The 20,732-nt window shown below is 42.3% G+C and overlaps 1 protein-coding gene across 2 annotated transcripts; it reads left to right on the plus strand.

Annotated features, from left to right (window-relative positions):
* Positions 1-871: 871 nt before the first annotated feature.
* Positions 872-18,712, plus strand: LOC118370198 (pseudouridine-5'-phosphatase-like). Of its 2 annotated transcripts, none has more exons than XM_035755072.2 (4): positions 872-1,027; positions 1,647-1,865; positions 3,689-3,918; positions 16,202-18,712. In XM_035755072.2, exons 1-4 carry the CDS (start codon positions 961-963, stop codon positions 16,376-16,378), a joined length of 693 nt encoding a protein of 230 aa, XP_035610965.1. In that variant the 5' UTR covers positions 872-960; the 3' UTR covers positions 16,379-18,712. The 2 variants fall into 2 exon arrangements, with proteins under 2 accessions (XP_035610965.1, XP_035610966.1); XM_035755073.2 differs by having other exon boundaries at positions 1,026-1,139.
* Positions 18,713-20,732: the final 2,020 nt, after the last annotated feature.

The raw sequence follows: 20,732 nt of genomic DNA on the forward strand, positions 1-20,732 counted from the left end.
GTTTGCTTTAGGGGTGGTGTGCTTTAGGATGGTCTTTGATAGTCTAATGAAGGCTAGGCCTTGTGATAATGAGCCAATGACGGCCAAAAAAAGGTGCATAGTAACCTTTATAGTTTACCTTTAGTTAAAAAAAAAAAAAATCTCAATATGAAAGTACAGTTTTCAAAACTGTATCACAATCGAGGATTATTAACGTGTAGACAGAGCGCTGGGACTGTACACATTGACAGCGCCATCGTGGGTGATGAACGAGAGTTCATGGCCTCCCCGAGCCATCACCACATAATGCTCAATCATTTTTTATTACACTATGCTAATTAATTCATGAATTAAATGAAAATATAGCCAATATTTGATATTTTAAATGCTGCCCACAAATAAGTATTGACAAGTGAAAAGTAAGTCTACATTCAGCAGTTTACATCAATGGTTTAGGTCCAACACTGCGTTGTCTGTTTGAATCAACATTTAAGCACATTATTTTGTATGTGAAGTTATCTAAAAAATGAACAAATACAGACATGTGTTTTAAAATGTAGCAAATCACATTTAAATTAGGCCCACTACATTTCTGTAGATAAGTGGGATATTATGAGACTAATTCTTCTGAGTGAATAGGCAGAAGAGAGGCTTCTGAGCATAAAACTACATTGCCCATGAGCCGTTGCAAAATGTTGGCCGACTAAAGAATCACCATTATTTGCGACAGCATCATTTTCGTAAATCTAAATTGTAAGATTACTAAATTATTTTGATATTGTGTGATGTAAATAGGTTTATCTACGTTCTAGAAATGAATAAAATCATACATTTAGTTTGCTACTTGATAGTTATTGGCACTGAGACTTTGGTATCAGTTGTCCATCTTCCTACTAAATATAGCTAACGTTAGCCTGCTAGCTAGCTAGTGCTTCGATTTCAAGATTGGATTTTGTCGTTGTGTTGGCACCTACTGTAATTATGTCTACACAATCGATTTTTAAACCGGTGACCCATGTTCTTTTCGACATGGATGGATTATTATTAGGTTATTAATATACACTTTCTATTTGCATTTGAAACGATGGAATTATACATGCCGGAACAAACTGACACAAGGCCTTGCATTCAGTAACAGCTCATCATGTGTGTCAACCATGGTGAAGCAAAATTAACAGTAACGTTTGCTAGCTATCTGTAAAGAAATCTTTCTACAACCATAACATTCGCTAATCATTTCCATGTGCTGTCTTGCATAGTCTTCTGAATGTCGTGATTTAAAGCTAGAATCCTTAGTTAAAAGCCTCTGTTTCAGTAAAAACAAAAACTGAGGGGATGTGTGTGGATAAATGTAACCACTCAAATTCATAGAAATATGAGGTTCCAAGGACTGACCATCCATGATATCAAAATGATAGATTTAGACATTTTTTGAAGCTATACAGTTTTACATTTCTGTTCTTTACAAAACTTCTAGTAAACAAAGCCTATAATCTGGGTTCTGATGGGGTATGACAGTTGAACTAAGCTCATTATATTCCAGAATCAATGGGTATATATCATAAGTCCAAAACTTGATGTAGCAACTAAGGATTTTAGCTTTAAGTTAAACGTGTGGTGATAACAAAGCTATCTAACGTTTATTTTGCTCTGTTTTGAACTTGCAGATACAGAGAGGCTGTACACGGTGTCATACCAGGAAGTATGCGACAGGTTTGGAAAGAAATACACCTGGGACGTGAAGTCTTCTGTGATGGGAAAGAAAGCTATGGAGGCTTCCACCATTATACGAGACTCCCTAGAACTACCAATGACACCAGAGGAACTTCTCAGTGAGACTAGAAAAATTCAGGAGAAGATATTTCCTTCAGCTCAATTGATGCAAGGTAGCTAAGGTGTGTGTGTTACAGTTGTAGTGTGGTATAGTTACCATAACATGAACAAAATAGTTGGTTCTCACCTATGAAATATGAGTCTCTGAGTTTGTTGACAAACGAACTGTAATCCCATGTTTTCATTACTGTGTGTGTGTGTCCTGTATACATAGGAAGACTCTACACTATATTCAGAGTGCTAGTGCCCTCAAACTCAACTCTGGACCTTTGAAGCCAGTTCCACTGCATTATTTTAATTGTTCCCATCTAATCAGGAACAAATTTAGACCAGGGACACGAGGTGTGTGCAATTAATTATCAGGTAGAATAGAAGACCAGCAGGGTCCAGACCTCATAGCGTAAATTGAGTACCCCTGCAATAGGGCATGAGTTAGAGGGAGTGTGATCCTGGATTTGAACTGGGCTCAATTTGTTTGGATTTGTTAGTATTTACTGTGTTGGACAAACCAATGATGTGTACTATACAGTACCAGTCAAAAGTTCCTCATTCAAGGGTTCTTCTTTAATTTGTACTATTTTCTACATTGTAGAATAATAGTTAAGACTCATCCCAAACCATCTCAATTCTGTTGAGGTCGGGTGATTGTGGAGGTCAGGTCATCTGATGCAGCACTCCAACACTCTCCTTCTTTGTCAAATAGCCCGTACACAGCCTGGAGGTGTGTTAGGTCATTGTCCTGTTGAAAAACAAATGATAGTCCCACTAAGCCCAAACCAGATGGAATGGCATATCGGTGCAGAATGTTGTGGTGGCCCTGCTTGTTAAGTGTGCCTTGAATTCTAAATAAATCACAGACAGTGTCATCTGCAAAGCACCATCACACCTCCTCTTCCATGCTTCACAGTGGGAACCACCCATGCAGAGATCTGTTCACCTACTCTCTGTCTCAAAGACATGACGGTTGGAACCAAAAATCTCAAATTTGGACTCAGACCAAAGAACAGATTTCCACCGGTCTAATGTCCATTGCTTGTGTTTCTTGGCCCGAGCAAGTCTCTTCTTTTTATTGGTGTCCTTAACTGTAGTAGTGGTTTCTTTGCAGCCATTCGACCATGGAGGCCTGATTCACACAGTCTCCTCTGAACAGTTGATGTTGAAATGTGTCTCTTACTTGAACTCTGTGAAGCATTTATTTGGGCTGCAATTTCTGAGGTACAGTTAACTCTATTGAAACATATCCTCTGCAACAGAGGTAACTCTGGGTCTTCCTTTTCTGTGGCGGTCCTCATGAGAGCCAGTTTCATCATAGCGCTTGATGGTTTTTATGACTGCACTTGAAGAAACGTTGAAAGTTCTTGAAATATTCCGTATTGACTGACCTTCATGTCTTAAAGTAATGATGGACTATTGTTTATCTTTGCTTATTTGAGCTGTTCTTGCCATGATATGGACTTGGTCTTTTACCAAATAAGGCTATCTTCTCTATACCACCCCTACCTTGTCACAACACAACTGATTGGCTCAACCGCATTAAGAAGGAAAGAAATTCCACAAATTAACTTTTAACAAGGCACATGTGATAATTGAATTGCATTCAAGGTGACTATCTCATGAAGCTGGTTAAGAGAATGCCAAGAGTGTTCAAAGCTTTCATCAAGGCAAAGGGTGGCTATTTTAAGAATCTCAACTATAAAATATATTTAGATTTGTTTAACACTTTTCTGGTTACTACATGATTCCATATGTATTATTTTATATGTTTGATGTCTCCACTATTATTATACAATGTAGAAAATAGTACAATTAAAGAAACCCTTGAATGAGTAGGTGTATCCAAACGTTTGACTGGTACTGTTTGTCTGTGTGTAACCAGGAGTGGAGAATCTCGTCCACCATCTCCGTAAACACAATGTGCCCATCGCTGTAGCGACAAGCTCAGCAGGCCTGGCGTTTGAGATGAAGACCAGTCAGCACAAAGCCTTCTTTGACCTGTTCAGCCACATCGTCCTAGGGGATGATCCCGATGTGAAAAACAGCAAACCTCAGCCTGACTCCTTTTTGGTGTGTGCCAGCAGGTTCACTCCTCCTGCACCTCCGGCCACGGTAAGAAGGACAGGCGAGTGAGAGGGACAGTAGCCTACAGTGGGTAGTGGAGTAGACTATTACCCTATTCTTGTTGCCTCATGAATAAATAAGCTAAGCATAAAATAACCAGCCACGATAAGAGGGACAGACCGGTAAACACGCTAAGATACTCTCATACACACCTAGTAAGGTTGGAGGGGGAAAGCAGCCCGAAGGTCCCCAATTCTTACCAATCATAGCTCAGATGACTGATACGAAGAGGGACAGGGTAGTGGACAGTGGGCTGGTACAACTTATAATGCTGAAAAAGACCAACCCCTAAAAAGTTTTACACCAATTCAGTTGTTAAGAATTTTTTTTCCCGTTTGTTACTTAGTATATTCGTTCGTAGACTAATCATTGTGCAGATTAACAAAATTGTTTTTATAGGAACCTGTGGAATTGCATTTATACCTCCAAGAAAGTGGGTTAACTCTTAAGCCCATAACCAATTCTGTTGTTAGGAAAGTTACCAAGGCTAATGTCGTCCTGCCATGCTTCAATGCCTCAGCTTTCACCCGTTCCTAAGAAACGCCAAAGGAATTATTAGCAAGACACTGACTGACCAACTGATCGTCTGTAGCAGATCCAAACCAGGCTATCGAAAGTGTAGGCCTTATTTATAGGACCCTGTGAAACCCCCACTTTTTGAGGAATCACACGGTGTACATTGCGAATGGCACCCTATTCCCTTTTATAGTGCACTACATTAGACCAGGGCCCATAGTGCTAGTGCACTATATAGGAAATAGGGTGCTGCTTGTGACGTAGCCACTACCAAGTTTATCACCTTCCATGCCTGTTTTAGCAAACCCACCTATGAAATATGTCTACAATCATTAGGGTTAGAAGACTACATAAATATTCAGTTAGTTTTACAGAGCTATCAAATGGAAAACCCCCAAAAAGGAACCCAAAAAGAGAGGTTAATAGCTTTGGATTTGTGTTTTCCTTTTTTGAGGTAAATGAATCTCCCTAACAGGTGCAGGGCTGTAGATTTCTCTGCAAATGGGTCTGCAGCAGCAGCCTTCGTTAATTGTCGGCCTGTTTTTGAAAAATCTTGGCGGCTTCCAAACATCCCCAGTTAGGACTTTCGTTTTTTCTTGATGAGATGGAACTGCGGGTGAGAGGGGAATCGGTTCAGTGGAATAACGAATTATGATGCATCACTTCCTGGCACCTCTCCTCTCTCCGTGACAGTTTTGCCTAAGCACAGAAAGAGAGAGAGAAGTAGGGAGGGAGGAGACAGATTGCGATTCAGGATTGCAAGGAGGAGACAGGAGAAAGACAGAATGCAATAAAAAGAAAATGGGAGCGTGTATTAACATTGTGTTCGCAGCTTCTCTCCTACCCCCAGATTAGTGGAAGCAGGGATGAATTTACAATGAGTTTAATTAATTGTAGTGAGTAATTTTACAGAAACTTCAGCGAAGACAGTTGTAGGTGAAACATTTGAGTTGTATTTTTGCTGTTGTCCTTTCTTACCTCTAAAATGTAAGCATTATTTTAAGCTTTCACTACAACTGTACATATTCAATCATGCAGTGGAATTTCAAGTCATTTTCTCAGGATGCATGTTTGTTCTGGTGCTTAAAAGGTTGCTGTTTATATCAGCGTTATTGGGAGGGAGGTTTCCTGGAATATAGGCATGAAGTGACGTGAGGCATTTTGAGGGCTCTGATGATGCTATGCAACACTGGAGGCAATACGCCCGGCAGACTGCTTAAAACCCTCTCACAAGTAAGTAATGTGCCCAGCCCAGTACTCTGTCTCTATGGTGACCAAAGGCAAGGAATTAGTCATCCACCTCTTCCATTTCAGGGAAGAGGTGGAGGGATAGAGAAAAGGTTTTTACTAAAGGTGTGCACTCAGCCTACCAGCTAAGATTAATGAAACATGAAAATGAAACATGAAAAAGCTCTAGTTCACATTCACATAGGTTGCGTCCCAAACGGCTCTGGTCAAAAGTAGTGCACTTTGTAGGGAATAGGGTGCCATTTGAGACTAAGTCACAGAGAGGCTCACACAGAGGGTGTAAAGAGTCAGTACAGAGACAGTATTGGCTCTGGAGCTTGGATCTGTAGCTAGCCTATATAATGATGCTACAGCAACAACACAACGCTGATTTAGGGACAGCCAGTCGCCTCGGCTACACCCCCATATTTTATGGGTGTTTCAACTATCCGGACCCAGTGGGCCTCTCTGCTGTGCACCAACCACATAATAAATGGTGACTGCTGCTATAATCCCAAAATTGACACATTATTCATTATTTCTCGACCATATAGTCAACATCTTTCTTTTATTCTTCAATTTAGCTATCACAGTGATGCGTTTGTGGTACCCAGTGTGTTTGGTGCTGGTGGATTGAAATGGTCAGGGACTAAAACAGGCTTGATCTATCTATCTGAATAGTTAAGGCCGTGCTATTCTACAGCCCTAATTATGTTCCTTATGAACAGACAGTCCCACATGCTTTGACGGAGAAGGTACAGTAGGGCCTCGCTGCGAGTCCCCCCCAAAAAAAACAAACAACGAGAGTGTTTTTTAATATCAGCTCTATGGAATATTCAATATTTGAGCTTTGAAGTTCTCTGCAAAAATATTATGGACACGGTGGTGCTTTAAGTGGTCAGAAGGTCAGTCCTTAATACCAGTAGATGTAATATCACTTGCCCTATACTCAGCAGTAATGTGCTTGTTTGGGTTTTCATATCTGGTGCTGCATTTTAGTGGCCTAAAATCCTATGAACTCCCATTCATTTCAGAGACACAATATATTTTATTTGTTAAAGTGCTTTATGAACACAGACTTCATGTTAGTGAAGCCTGTTGGGTCCTTTTCTGTCCACACCAAATCAGGAACGGGGAGAATACATTGTCAGCGAGTTTGTCTGAGTTTATGAGGAGCTTTAACAGTATTGATCACTCCTTTTTATTCTGTTGGAAAGAAAATGCCAACACTGGCATGGAGATGTAAGATTTACGGACAGACACTCGGTCAATGGGGATTTATATAAGCTCCCAGGGAGTGTCACAGTCACAGCCGGTAGACAAGTTAAAGGCTATTTCCTGAAGGACTTGTCCACTGTAGTATCATGGTTTGTTAATAATTTTCTTATCTGGAAGGTAGTTGTGGTGCGGGAGAGAATTGACTTCACTCAATCATCAATAGCTATGTCATTACCTTGACCTTCTATTTCCGCAATTTCTAGATAACGTGACCCTTACCTACGGTTATTTATGAAGTCTACCTGTTCCATAGCCTGTATGTATCCTAAGTCTTTCAAAACATAATCTCTCTCAACAGATTCAGGGCGCTCCACAAGCACAGCGGCTGTTAGAAGAGACTATTCTAAACCTAGTCTTTGTCTGAGTAAAAGATGAAAACGTGTCCCCACTCAGACACCAAATGAAAGCTATTCTGCTCCTGTCTGCCATCTGGCCTAGAGTGACAAACGTCTCCATGTGATTTTCCTCGGGTTGACCAAACCACTCATTAGCCTTGTGAACGCAGCCCTCTGGAGGCCAATAGATTGCCCTTTTATGCATTTACACTGTGCCCTCCAGGTCTGCATCCCAAATGACACCCTATTCCCTTTATAGTGCAAACTTTTGAGTGCACCGCAGAGCCATATGGACCCTGGTCAAAAGTCGGGCACTATAAAGGGAATAGTGTGCCATTTAGGACCTCCAGATTTTTAAATGATGGCCTGCATTTCCTGTTTCCTGTGTATAACAAAGTACCCCGTAACACAGATGAGGAAAACGTTCCTGCATATCCTGCAGTTAGCCTGCCCTGTGCTTAGAGATGGTTTAGAAGATGTAGCAGGCTATCTATCACTGTCTCTTCACTCACTCAACAAACCATGTTGCAGGCCCGAATATGCACACTCTCACAAATCCTTACTGTGTGATGTCGGAATGGCTGATTAATTAGGGCTGATTTAAAGTTTTCATAACAATCGGAAATCGTTTTTTTTGGGAGCCAATTTGCCGATTTAAAAAAAAAAAAAAAATGTTTTTGGGGATTTTATTTTTATACCTTTATTTAACTAGGCAAGTCAGTTAAGAACACATTCTTATTCTTACTGCCTTGTTTAGGGGCAGAACAGATTTTCACCTTGTTAACTCGGGGGATCCAATCTTGCAGCCTTATAGTTAACTAGTCCAACGCAATAACGACCTGCCTCTCGCTCGTTGCACTCCACAAGGAGACTGCCTGTTACGCGAATGCAGTAAGCCAAGGTAAGTTGCTAGCTAGCATTAAACTTATCTTATAAAAAACAATCAATCATAATCACCAGTTAACTACACATGGTTGATGATATTACTAGATATTATCTAGCGTGTCCTGCGTTGCATATAATCTGACTGAGCATACAAGTATCTAAGTATCTGACTGAGCGGTGGTAGGCAGAAGCAGGCGCGTAAACATTCATTCAAACGGCACTTTTGTGCGTTTTGCCAGCAGCTCTTCATGTGCGTCAAGCATTGCGCTGTTTATGACTTCAAGCCTATCAACTCCCGAGATGAGGCTGGTGTAACCAAAGTGAAATGGCTAGCTAGTTAGCGCGCGCTAATAGCGTTTCAAACGTCACTCGCTCTGAGCCTTCTAGTAGGTTTTCTCCTTGCTCTGCATGGGTAACGCTGCTTCGATGGTGGCTATTGTCGTTGTGTTGCTGGTTCGAGCCCAGGGAGGAGCGAGGAGAGGGACGGAAGCTATACTGTTACACTGGCAATACTAAAGTGCCTATAAGAACATCCAATAGTCTAAGGTTAATGAAATACAACTGGTATAGAGGGAAATAGTCCTATAATTCCTATAATAACTACAGACTAAAACTTATTTCCTGGGAATATTGAAGACTCATGTTAAAAGGAACCACCAGCTTTCATATGTTCTAATGTTCTGAGCAAGGAACTGAAACGTTAGCTTTCTTACATAGCACATATTGCACTTTTACTTTCTTCTCCAACACTTTGTTTTTGCATTATTTAACCCAAATTGAACATGTTTCATTATTTACTTGAGGCTAAATCGATATTGGTGATGTATTATATTAAGTTAAAATAAGTAAAATAAGTGTTCATTCAGTATTGTTGTAATTGTCATTATTACAAATACATGTAAAAAAAATTGTCTGGTTAATCGGTATCGGCCTTTTTGGTCCTCCAATAATCGGTATCGGCGTTGAAAACTCATAATCGGTCGACCTCTAGTGTGATGTGTTAGTTTCAAGTATTTTCTTGCCACGGTACCATTCATCAAGTTTGAAAATGCATCACTCTGAGACGGACAGTTTGATGAATGAACACGCTGCACTACCTACCTTATTGCATTAAGCTCAGGCCAGGATGGCGTCGGAACAAAACGAGAAGCAGAATGATCGTTTTATTTACCCGACATAAACAAAACGTACACACTGCTCTGATTAAATATTGAAGGGAAAGCGACTGTACAAAACGCTGTTATTTTAGCGAATGGCTGTGTCACTGTGACAAGCCCCGTCTTAAAGCCGTGCGAAAGTTAAGACACACCAGGCACTCTGGTGTTGACATAGTTGGTTTGCCTTGTCGTGTCAAACGTTGACAAAAGCGACAAGTGAAGTAATATGTTGGAGCAGAGGATGAGCCTCTTTGAGATCTAACACCTGAGGAAAAAGGAAAATGATTTGTTGAATGGATCACTGTCAAACAACGGTGTGTGTCAAAAGTCCATTCAAAATATGCTATTTAAAACAAACAAAAAATCTCTCCTGATGTGTCCTTCCAGGAACATGAAAATGACACGATAAAATAGAAAATGACACAGTAAAAGGGAGTATTTAGTAGCAGTATTTATTGGGATCCATACAGGAAAAAAACACAACTAATATACATAATCTGCCTCTGTCTCACGCTTCAGGAGCAGGAGATGTCTCCTGCCCTATGAGCCATTCTGACTCAGACAAGCCAAGGCTTGTGCAAGTCCACCCACCTACATTATTCAACACATAACACAGTGTAAATTACAATACAAAATATATCAAAATGGCTCTCTTCACAGTCCCTTTTGTGCCGTAAGGTGTTCTTCTATCTGTTTTGTTTTTTTAAATCATTTTTTTATGGCTTTCTTGAGTTACCTGAGGTGGCAGAGAGTTCCATATAGTCATGGCTCTATTATTACTGTGCCTTTCCCAGCCTCTGTTTTGGACTTGGAGACTGAAGAGACTTCCTGGTTGCATGTCTCCTGTTGTACCGATGAGTGTCCGAACTGTGTGCCAACTGCTTGAACAGACAGTTCAGTACCTTCAACACAACAATATCTTGCACAAAGACCGATAGTGAAGCAGTCAGTCTCTCCTCCACTTTGAGCTAGGAGAGACTGACATGCATGTTACTGACATTCACCATCGGTGAACATCTAAATGCAAAACGTGCTGCTCTGTGCTGGACCGACTGTAATTGACCTATGTCTCTCTTTGTCGCACATGACCCCCCGACTGGGCAGTAGTCCAGGTGCGACAAATGCCTGTAGGACCTGTCTGGTCGACTGAGATATCAAGAAAGCAGAGCAACATCTTATCATGGACAGACCTCTTCCCATTTGAGTCACTATTGAGTCTATATGATTTGACCATGATGCCGTAGCTTGCTATCTAGGGTTACGGCTAGCAGTTTAGTCTCCTTAAGTTGCTTAATCGCCACGTTATTCAATAATAGATCTGGAGGAGCTTTAGGGTTGAGTGAGTGATTTGTCGCATAAATGTTGCTTTTATATATATTTTTATATTTAGCACCAGCCTATTGCTAGATGCCCATTCTAAAACTGACTGGAGCTCTATGTTAAGGGTGTCAATCACTTATTTTACTGTCGTAGCCGACATACACTGAGTGTACAAAACATTAGGAACACCTACTCTTTCCATGACACAGACTGACCAAGTGAATTCAGGTGAAAGCTATGATCCCTTATTGATGTCACTTGTTAAATCAACTACAAGCAGTGTAGATGAAGGGGAGGAGACGGGTTAAAGAAGGATTTTTAAGTCTAGAGACAATTGAGACATGGATTGTGTGTGCGCCATTCAGAGGGTGAATAGGCAAGACAAAATATTTAAGTGCTTTTGAATGGGGTATGATAGTAGGTGCCAGGCACACCGGTTTGCATGTGTCAAGAACTGCAACGCTGCTGGGTTTTTCCACACTCAACATTTTCCCATGTGTGTCAAGAATTGTCCACGACCCAAAGGACATTGGAGTCATGGGCCAGCATCCTTGTGGAACACTTTTGACACCTTGTAGAGTCCATGCCCTAACGAATTGAGGCTGTTCTGAGGGCAGAAGGGGGTGTGCAACTCAATATTAGGAAGATGTTAAGAATGTTTTGTACACTCAATGTATATTCTGTGGAAGGTCAATAATAAAAACAGAAAACAATGTCCCAAGACGGGTGCCTTGTGGTACACTGCACTCAACCGAATTTGCATTAGAGACGTTTCGATAAAATAAAATACTATGTTTTATTTGATGGGTAACTCTCTATCCATGATTGATTGTACATACACTTAGGTTGGAGTCATTAAAACTATTTTTTTCAACCACTTCACAAATTTCTTGTTAACAAACTATAGTTTTGGAAAGTCGGTTAGGACATCTACTTTGTGCATGACACAAGTCATTTTTCCAATATTTGTTAACAAACAGATTATTTCACTTATAATTGACTGTATCACAATTCCAGTGGGTCAGAAGTTTACATACACTAAGTTGACTGTGCCTTTTAAACAGCTTGGAAAATTCAAGAAAATGGTGTCATGGCTTTAGAAGCTTCTGATAGGCTAATTGACATCATTTGAGTCAATAGGAGGTTTACCTGTGGATGTATTTCAAGGTCTACCTTCAACCTCTTTGCTTGACATCATGGAAAAATCAAAAGAAATTTGCCAAGACCTCAGAAAAAAGATTGTAGACCTCCACAAGTCTGGTTCATCCTTGGTAGCAGTTTCCAAACGCCTGAAGGTACCACGTTCATCTGTACAACAAGTATTAACACCATGGGACCACACAGCCGTCATACCGCTCAAGAAGGAGACGCGTTCTGTCTCCTAAATATGAGTGTACTTTGGTGCGAAAAGTGCAAATCAATCCCAGATCTTCAGCAATGGACCTTGTGAGGATTCTGGAGGAAACGGGTACAAACACATCTATATCCACAGTAAATCGAGTCCTATATCGACATAACCTGAATGGCCGCACAGCAAGGAAGAAGCCACTGCTCCAAACCCGCCATAAAAAAGCCAGACTACGGTTTGCAACTACACATGGGGACAAAGATTGTACTTTTTAGAGAAATGTTCTCTGGTCTGATGAAACAAAAATAGAACTGTTTGACTATAAAGACCATCGTTATGTTTGGAGGATAAATGGGGAGGCTTGCAAGCCGAAGAACACCATCCCAACCGTGAAGCACGGGGGTGGCAGCATCATGTTGTGGGGGTGCTTTGCTGCAGGAGGGACTGGTGCACTTCACAAAATAGATGGCATCATGAGGGAGGAAAATCATGTGGATATATTGAGGCAACATCTCAAGACATCAGTTAGGAAGTTAACGCATGGTCGCAAATGGGTCTTCCAAATGGACAATGACCCAGCTTAGACCCAGCTTTATTTCCCTGGTCCATGTCTAGGTTGAGTAGAAGGTTATTGGGTCCATGTGTAGGTTGAGTGCGTATGGTGACTGTGACCTACGGTTCTCTGCTTCTCCATCTGGGCAAAATGTCTCATCTAATGAGTATTCCCCCAAGGACTGACCATGCTGCCAGGTCAAGTCTGTGTGTCAGATCCAGACCCTGGTCTCTGTTTACAATAGCATAAGCCTACTGTCTAGCAGCAAGCCTACGCACTCGTCTACCATAACATAGAGACCATATGATTCAATAACATAACACACAGTACATATGATTCCATCATATAACATACACTACGTGATCAAAAGTATGTGGACTCGTCGAACATCTCATTCCAAAATCATGGGCATTAATATGGAGTTGGTTCCCTCCTTTGCCGCTATAACAGCCTCCACTCTTCTGAGAAGACTTTCCACTAGATGTTGGAACGTTGCTGCGGGAACTTGCTTCCATCCAGCCAGGTCGGCACTGATGTTGGACTATTAGGCCTGGCTCGCAGTCGGTGTTCCAATTCATCCCAAAGGTGTTCGATGGGGTTGTGTTCGATGGTGTTGAGGTCAGGGCTCTGTTAAGGCTGGTCAAGTTCTTCCACACCGATCTTGACAAACCATTTCTGTATGGACCTTTCTTTGCATGGGTGCATTTTCATGCTGACACAGGAAAGGGCCTTCCCCAAACTGTTGCCACAAAGTAGGAAGCACAGAATCATCTAAAATGTCATTGTATGCTGTAGCGTTAGGATTTCCCTTCACTGGAACAAAGGGGCTGAGCCCGAACCATGGAAAGCCCCATACCATTTATTCCTCTTCCACCAAATTTTACAATTGGTAATATGTATTCTTGCAGTATTCTAGTATTCTCCTGGCATCCGTCAAACCCAGATTAATTCGTCACGCCAGAGTAGACGTCTCCCTCTCCCTTGCTCGAGTCCAATGACGCCGGGCTTTACACCATTCCAGTCGATGCTTGGCATTAAGCATGGTGATCTTAAGCTTGTGTGTGGTTTCATCGGCCATGGAAACCCATTTCATGATGCTCCCGACAAACAGTTATTGTGCTGAAGTTGCTTTCCAGATGCAGTTTAGATCTTGGTAGTGAGTGAGGACAGACCATTTTTTTGCACTCGGTGGTCCTGTTCTGTGAGCTTGTGTGGCCTACCACTTCGCGGCTGAGCTGTTGTTCCTCCTAGACGTTTCCACTTCACAATAACAGCACTTACAGTTGACCAGAACAGCTCTAGCAGGCTCGTAATTTGACAAACTGACTTTTTGGAAAGGTGCCACGTTGAAAGTCACTGAGCTCTTCAATGTTTGTATATAGAGATTGCATAGCTGTGTGCTCGATTTTATACACCTCTCAGCAACCGGTGTGGCTGAAATAGCCAAATCCTGTCCACATACTTTTGTATATATAGTTATTCGGATTTAAATCACATAGCATACATGTGACTCAGTCACATGACATGCGTCCATATGATTAAAACTCATAACTGTCCATAGGATTCAATCCCATTCTCTCTGAGCGAAACTTTTCTCTCCTTGTCTTAAGTGTCCCGTGATAGTCCTGTAAACAACTAAACGTCCTGGTCCGTTCTGCTGAAATAGCTGCTGCTGGCTGCCAAGCAGGCCCTGGATCTGCTCCATAACAACACTATGCTATGTTCTGTCATCTCCCCTTAATACACCGTTGTAAAGGGAGTGTGTGTGACGTGCTGCTGAGCCGGCTAATCACAGTAGTCTTGGCACCAGCCACTGTAGTCTGTTGTGCATCCCAAATGGCATCCTGTTCCCTACGTAGTGCGCTACTTTTGAGAAGAGCCTGGTCAAAAGCAGTGCACTATGTAGGGAATAGGGTGTCATTTGGGAGGTATCCACACACACACACACTGAGTCTCCCACTCTTCTTGTGTTGCGGCAGTGACTGCCTTGGGTACACTGTGAATACAGATTCAATTGGTTCTGATGAATGTTGCATGTGTTTGGGTGTATGCCTCGGGACTGGTTGTTAATCTTCCATGGGGCTGGCTGTTGGAGGCCTGCGTGGCGAACGACTTTGGGTTCTCTGTCTGTTCTCCGTTCACTCTTCCCAATGCATGGTATAGCAGGCCGGTAGTTGAACAATAAAATATGGATTTTTTGAAGCAAATTTCCATTGTCCTAACAATGAGTAGGAGAAAAGACCCTTGACCCTTTATAAAGGCAAATCACCACCCCAGTCTCTCTTTGCTGCAGTGACTTGTAGCCTGGTCACATATCTGCTTGTGCCCTTGCAAACTCCATTGCTCATTGTCAAGCATGTTTGGCATGACAATGAGTGACAAGGAGTTGGCATGATAGCACAAACAGACTGGCACTCAGGCTATGTGCCTTCCTCCTGAGCTAACATGGAGCTGCAGTGCATTTGAGTCCTGTTTCCCTCTCGTCCATTACAATGCAGCCATTGAACACTGATTAAATGTTCATTTTCCAGTCTCATTGCCTAATTCAGAGTCTTTATTGCCCCTTGATTGGAAGCAACTATCTAGCTAGGGCCTCTCGGTAGCCTTGTCGCTCTGTGTTTCCATACTTATTGTCCCTCTCCTAGGCTACTTCTAGGCTGTGACATCACAAGAGTCAATTAGTCAAATCTTCTAGAGACCTCGAGTCGGCTTCTATTGTTCCATCTGGGAACCTTTTATTAGGTTATTTTAGTTCCATTTGAGAATTAGAGAAGAGACTGACTGGTAGTTGTGGTTTAGGGCATTTCCGAAGCTGCTAGGTCAATCTGGTACAATTAAATGACAATGTCTGTCACTATTAGTGTGTGAGGTAAGTCAAAGGCAAATTGGAGGGAAATCACGTAGAAGGAAGAACATTGCAGCAAATAGTGTAATTTTGTGATTATTTTTGTGCACTCATTCAAATTATAGGGATTGATTGAACCTTGAATTAGGTAGAGTGGTGGGAGACGTCTTTGGAGGGGGTGTTTTGTTTGAAAAGCTAGGAAGCGTAGCTATTGAGGTTCAAATGCGCAGGATGTCGGAAGTTCCCAATGAATAAAAGGAAAGCTCTTGTCACTCAGTTCTTTGTCCATTCTTCTCCACACTGCTTTCATATTGGCTTCTCATTTGTATGCTGCCTATATTCATGCAGCTGTGACGCAAAGGTAAGAGTCAGAAGCATACTGTGGGTCACCTCACCTCAACACGAGTTCTTCAGTGTGACTGCCTTCCTCTGCTCTGTTTTCTCCACCAGACACTGAGTTGCAGTTCATAGTTCTCAGTCCAAAGTCCAAGACTTTGTGCATTGTGCTGTGCCAATAGACTGGACTGTTTTATGTTGTGGTTGCATAATGAGGCATCATAAACCTTGTCATACTTCCTCTATTTAAGAAATTGATAACTTCTGGTACTTCTGGTATTTTGCCTTCAACCTCCTGTAGTGGACAGACTAGGTTATAATACGTAATTGACTGTATAGCAGAATTACATTAACTATTGTTCACTTCATTATGCTCCCATGTGAATTTATAAATCCTATTGTCTCCTTTCACTTTTTATTTAGCACTGTATGACATCTAGCGCCTGCTTGTCTTGTTTCCTCTCTCAACAGTGCCTGGTGTTTGAGGATGCTCCTATGGGTGTTAAGGCCGGCCTGGCGGCTGGGATGCAGGTTGTCATGATCCCTGATGACAAACTGGACCGAGGCCTTACCCAGGAGGCCACACTGGTCCTGAGGACCATGGTGGACTTCAAACCAGAGATGTTCGGCCTGCCGGCCTATGACTGAGCTCCATCTCCGCTTCCTGCTCAGGGCTGAGAACCTCCAATCCACCCCTGCTTTTTACCCTCCATCTTCACCATTTAGCCTGATCAAAGCAATGTAATGATGCTAATCACAACGATCACAATGCTGATCCAAATTATGCAATGCCTGGGAATTTGATTGTTACTTGGAACTGTGATCAAGTTGTTGTTAGTCGAATATTAATATTTTTGCTTTGGCCAAATAATGAGAACGGCTGAGAATAATGGTTGAATTGTCAACATAATGAGAGGTCATTTTTTTGTCTGAACCTTTTACACAGGTTGGTATTGTAAGCAACTCGCTGCCGATTAGTTTAAAGGCTTTTATTGTGATTTGGTTGTGCATCCTAAATGGCACCCTGTTCCCTACATAGAGCACTACTTTTGACCAGAGTCCAACACAGTCATTCTAGGTAAAGATGTATCCGTCTCTGAGTTAATGTCCTTGAACAGATTTCATAACCAACTGCAGTTTAAGCTGTTCGATTCTCCCTCTTTTCCCTGCTTCATACCATTTGCCACTCTTCTTTGAGCGGGGCCTATTGAAATGCCAAAGACACTTTTCCCAGCTTGGATGTGTAATCCAATAAAGATGGTGAGAGAAATCTTCAGCTCTTTCATCTTCACTCATGTTTGCCTCAGCAGTGCTGCTGGAATTCACATGTTCTCTCTTCCCTGAGAAAACCCCCGAAACGAGTAGAGTTTCTGAGAGCTAATGCGGAGCCCTGTTCCCCCACCTCCCTCAGGCTGTTGAAATAGGATTTCACTGCTGTAGTATCCTTCCATCCACTATACGTCTTCCCCCTCCCGGCCTCCATGCATCCCTAGCCTTTCATCCTCAACTTGGGCTAATCTCTGAGGCTTTTCCTCCTCTCCTCCTCATCACTCAGCCGTTTTACAAGTCATTTAGCCCCTCATGCCCTGAAGTGTGTGTGTGTGTGTGTGTGTGTGTGTGTGTGTGTGTGTGTGTGTGTGTGTGTGTGTGTGTGTGTGTGTGTGTGTGTGTGTGTGTGTGTGTGTGTGTGTGTGTGTGTGTGTGTGTGTGTGTGTGTGTGTGTGTGTGTGTGTGTGTGTGTGTGTGTGTGTGTGTGTGTGTGAATATCCACTGAGTGTACAAAACATTAGGGCCATGACAGACAGACCAGGTGAATCAAGGTGAATGCTATGATTGATTATTGATGTCACTTGTTAAATCCACTTAAAATCAGTGTAGCTAAAAGGGGAGGAGACAAATTGAGACTCTTCTGAGGGCACAATGGGGTGCAACTCAATATTAAGAAGGTGTTCCCAATGTTTTGTACACTCAGTGTATATGCATGTGTGTGTCTGTACATTATGCATGTATGGGTGTGTATTTATGCAATAAGTGTGATGGTGTTGGAACATTATGTCTGGAAAATGTAGTCAGATCAGGGTATGAATGGTTCATAATGACCAATGCCATTTGCCACAGTCTAAAGGAGTTATATTTTGCTATTTTAAAATGCATTTTCTTTGTATCAAATAAGTGACGACAGACATTGTGGTAAATGATAGAAGTAGCTCAGTGCAGATACAGTATTCACGAGTATTGTTGTAAAATGCACATGGAGTTACCAAGTGGGCATTCAACATGCATTTTCTACTGCGTTTCTGTAAAAATACACTGAATAGTCCATCTCAACATATTGCAGTTGCTATTCACAAAGCATAATGTCCTTTTTGTTGGGACATAATAGCTTTTTCTCTTCTCTTCTGCTAGCATTCATCCTCCCCCTCAAGGTCTATGACTATGGTGAGCAGACAGAGGTACTTGGTCCGCCCAGGAGCAGCCTATTGGCTACGTCTCTCATCTGGGCAACCAATCACCATCAGTTTAGCCTGATGATCCAGCCACTACCTGCATAGGAAAAGCACTCTGCAATAACTGATATCAGAGCTTACTATTCCACCTGTAATGCTAGTCCACCTGACTGCTTGTGACTAGAAGGGCCCCAGTGGCTCCTCTCTCTCCTAGGAAATTAGCAGTCTCTTCATCTACTGCCAATAACTATTATTTTATCCCTCCCTCCTGACCTGAAACAGAGAGGAGAGCAAGTGAGGGAGGGAGAGAGGCTAGCTAACATGTTTCTCAGGCCCGTCTTCACATCATGCCGGGGAGGGCAGAAGAGGGACGGTGGACCCCCATTCATTTTCATCGTCAGTTGGTTTTCTATACAGGATTTTATCAGCACTCAGACCAGTGTCACTCAACAGGGGAAGTTTGAAAAACAGACATTGTATTGAATGACCTCATTTTAGAATGTTATAATAAAGCTTTTCTTTTGTTTTCATCCTCTTACTGGCTGACAAGCCCACTGGTTGAAGCTCAATGAGAAAGCTCCTCTGATAACGGCAGACAGTCCTTGTACATTTTCACTGTCATTCGGACTTCACTGTCGTGCATTATCAAGACATATACAGTATATGGTGGCTTTCATTAAAAAAGCAGAAAGCAGTTAATGTCTTTCCTTCAGGGATGTAGACTCATCTTTAATGTGATAAAACACCTGAGAAAATGAAAGCAATGGATTAAATAGACACAGAGACTTGTGCATTATTGCTTTGGGATATAGCAATGGGTTTTCTCTAGACGTATGACACACAAAAGTAATTGGTTTCAGTTATTAATAGCAGCAAGGGCCAACGAACTGTTTAGGGTAAACATTTGGGTGCCCATATTCACAAAGTCCATCAGAGTAGAAGTACTGATCTAGGATCAGCTTCCCCCTCTTATTTGTTATGATCTATAAGGCAGAACTGATTCCTTCTCTGAGACTTTGTGATTATGGGCCTTGGTCCTCAAGATTTTTCTTATCCGAAAGTTCCAAGTTTGTATGGAACAACATAGAAAACCATTAGTATGCAAAGAGCAGTTCAGCGGTCGGGGAAGCCATGTGCCAAGTCATGAGGCTTACTTTGGAAATGAAAAGAGTTTATTGAAGTAGCATTCCGTGATAGTGATAATAAAGAACTCCTCTTTGTTTGTTCATACTAGCAAGAAAACTCAAAAACAACAAAAAATATCTGCACCGTGTGCAAAGGTGGGTCACCCCCAAGACCACGTAAAAACACATTTGGTGTGCAGTTCTTAAGCAAAAACAGCATCTACAGTATGCCTATCTTCGGAGTGCAGGCTGCACTTGAGTCGGCAAAAGAAGGGAGCACAAAAGAATGCCAAGATCTGATTGAAGAACTCTCTATGGATGCAACTGATCCATTTTCATATTCCCACTCTTAAGTCTACAGCCTTAAAGAACAAATCCACCCCAAAAATATAAACTTGGCAAAAAAAGAAACGTCCCCTTTTCAGGACCCAGTCTTTCAAAGGATAATTTGTAAAACTCCAAATAACTGTAAAGGGTTTAAACACTATTTTCCATGCTTGTTCAATGACCCATAAACAATTAATGAACATGCACCTGTAGAACGGTCGTTAAGACACTAACAGCTTACAGACGGTAGGCAATTAAGGTCACAGTTATGAAAACTTAAGACACTAAAGAGGCCTTCTACTGACTGAAAAACACCAAAAGAAAGATGCCCAGAGTCCCTGCTCATCTGCGTGAACGTGCCTTAGGCATGCTGCAAAGAGGCATGAGGACTGCAGGTGTGGCCAGGGCAATAAATTGACGGACATCTGACCATCCTCGCAGTGGCAGACCATGTGTAACAACACCTGTGGGACAGGTACAGGATGGCAGCAACAACTGCCCGAGTTACACCAGGAACGCACAATCCCTCCATCAGTGCTCAGACTGTCCGCAATAGGCCGAGAGAGGCTGGACTGAGGGCTTGTAGGCCTGATGTCCTCACCGGACATCACTGACAACATCGTCGCCTATGGGCGCTGGACCAGACAGGACTGGCAAAAAGTGCTCTTCGCTGACCAGGGCTGATGGTCGGATTCGGGGTTATCGTCAAAGGAATAAGCGTTACACCGAGGCCTGTACTCTTGAGCGGGATCGATTTGGAGGTGGAGGGTCCGTCATGGTCTGGGGCGGTGTGTCATAGCATCATCGGACTGAGCTTGTTGTCATTGCAGTCAATCGCAACGTTGTGCGTTACAGGGAAGATATCCTCCTCCCTCATGTGGTACCCTTCCTGCAGGCTCATCCTGACATGACCCTCCAGCATGACAATGCCACCAGCCATACTGCTCGTTATGTGCATGATTTCCTGCAAGACAGGAATGTCAGTGTTCTGCCATGGACAGCGAAGAGCCCGGATCTCAATCCCATTAATCGTCTGGGACCTGTTGGATCGGAGGGTGAGGGCTAGGGCCATTCCCCCCATAAATGTCTGTGAACTTGCAGGTG

Source organism: Oncorhynchus keta, chromosome 37, assembly GCF_023373465.1.
Source record: "Oncorhynchus keta strain PuntledgeMale-10-30-2019 chromosome 37, Oket_V2, whole genome shotgun sequence".
In the NCBI taxonomy this organism is placed as follows: Eukaryota; Metazoa; Chordata; class Actinopteri; order Salmoniformes; family Salmonidae; genus Oncorhynchus; species Oncorhynchus keta.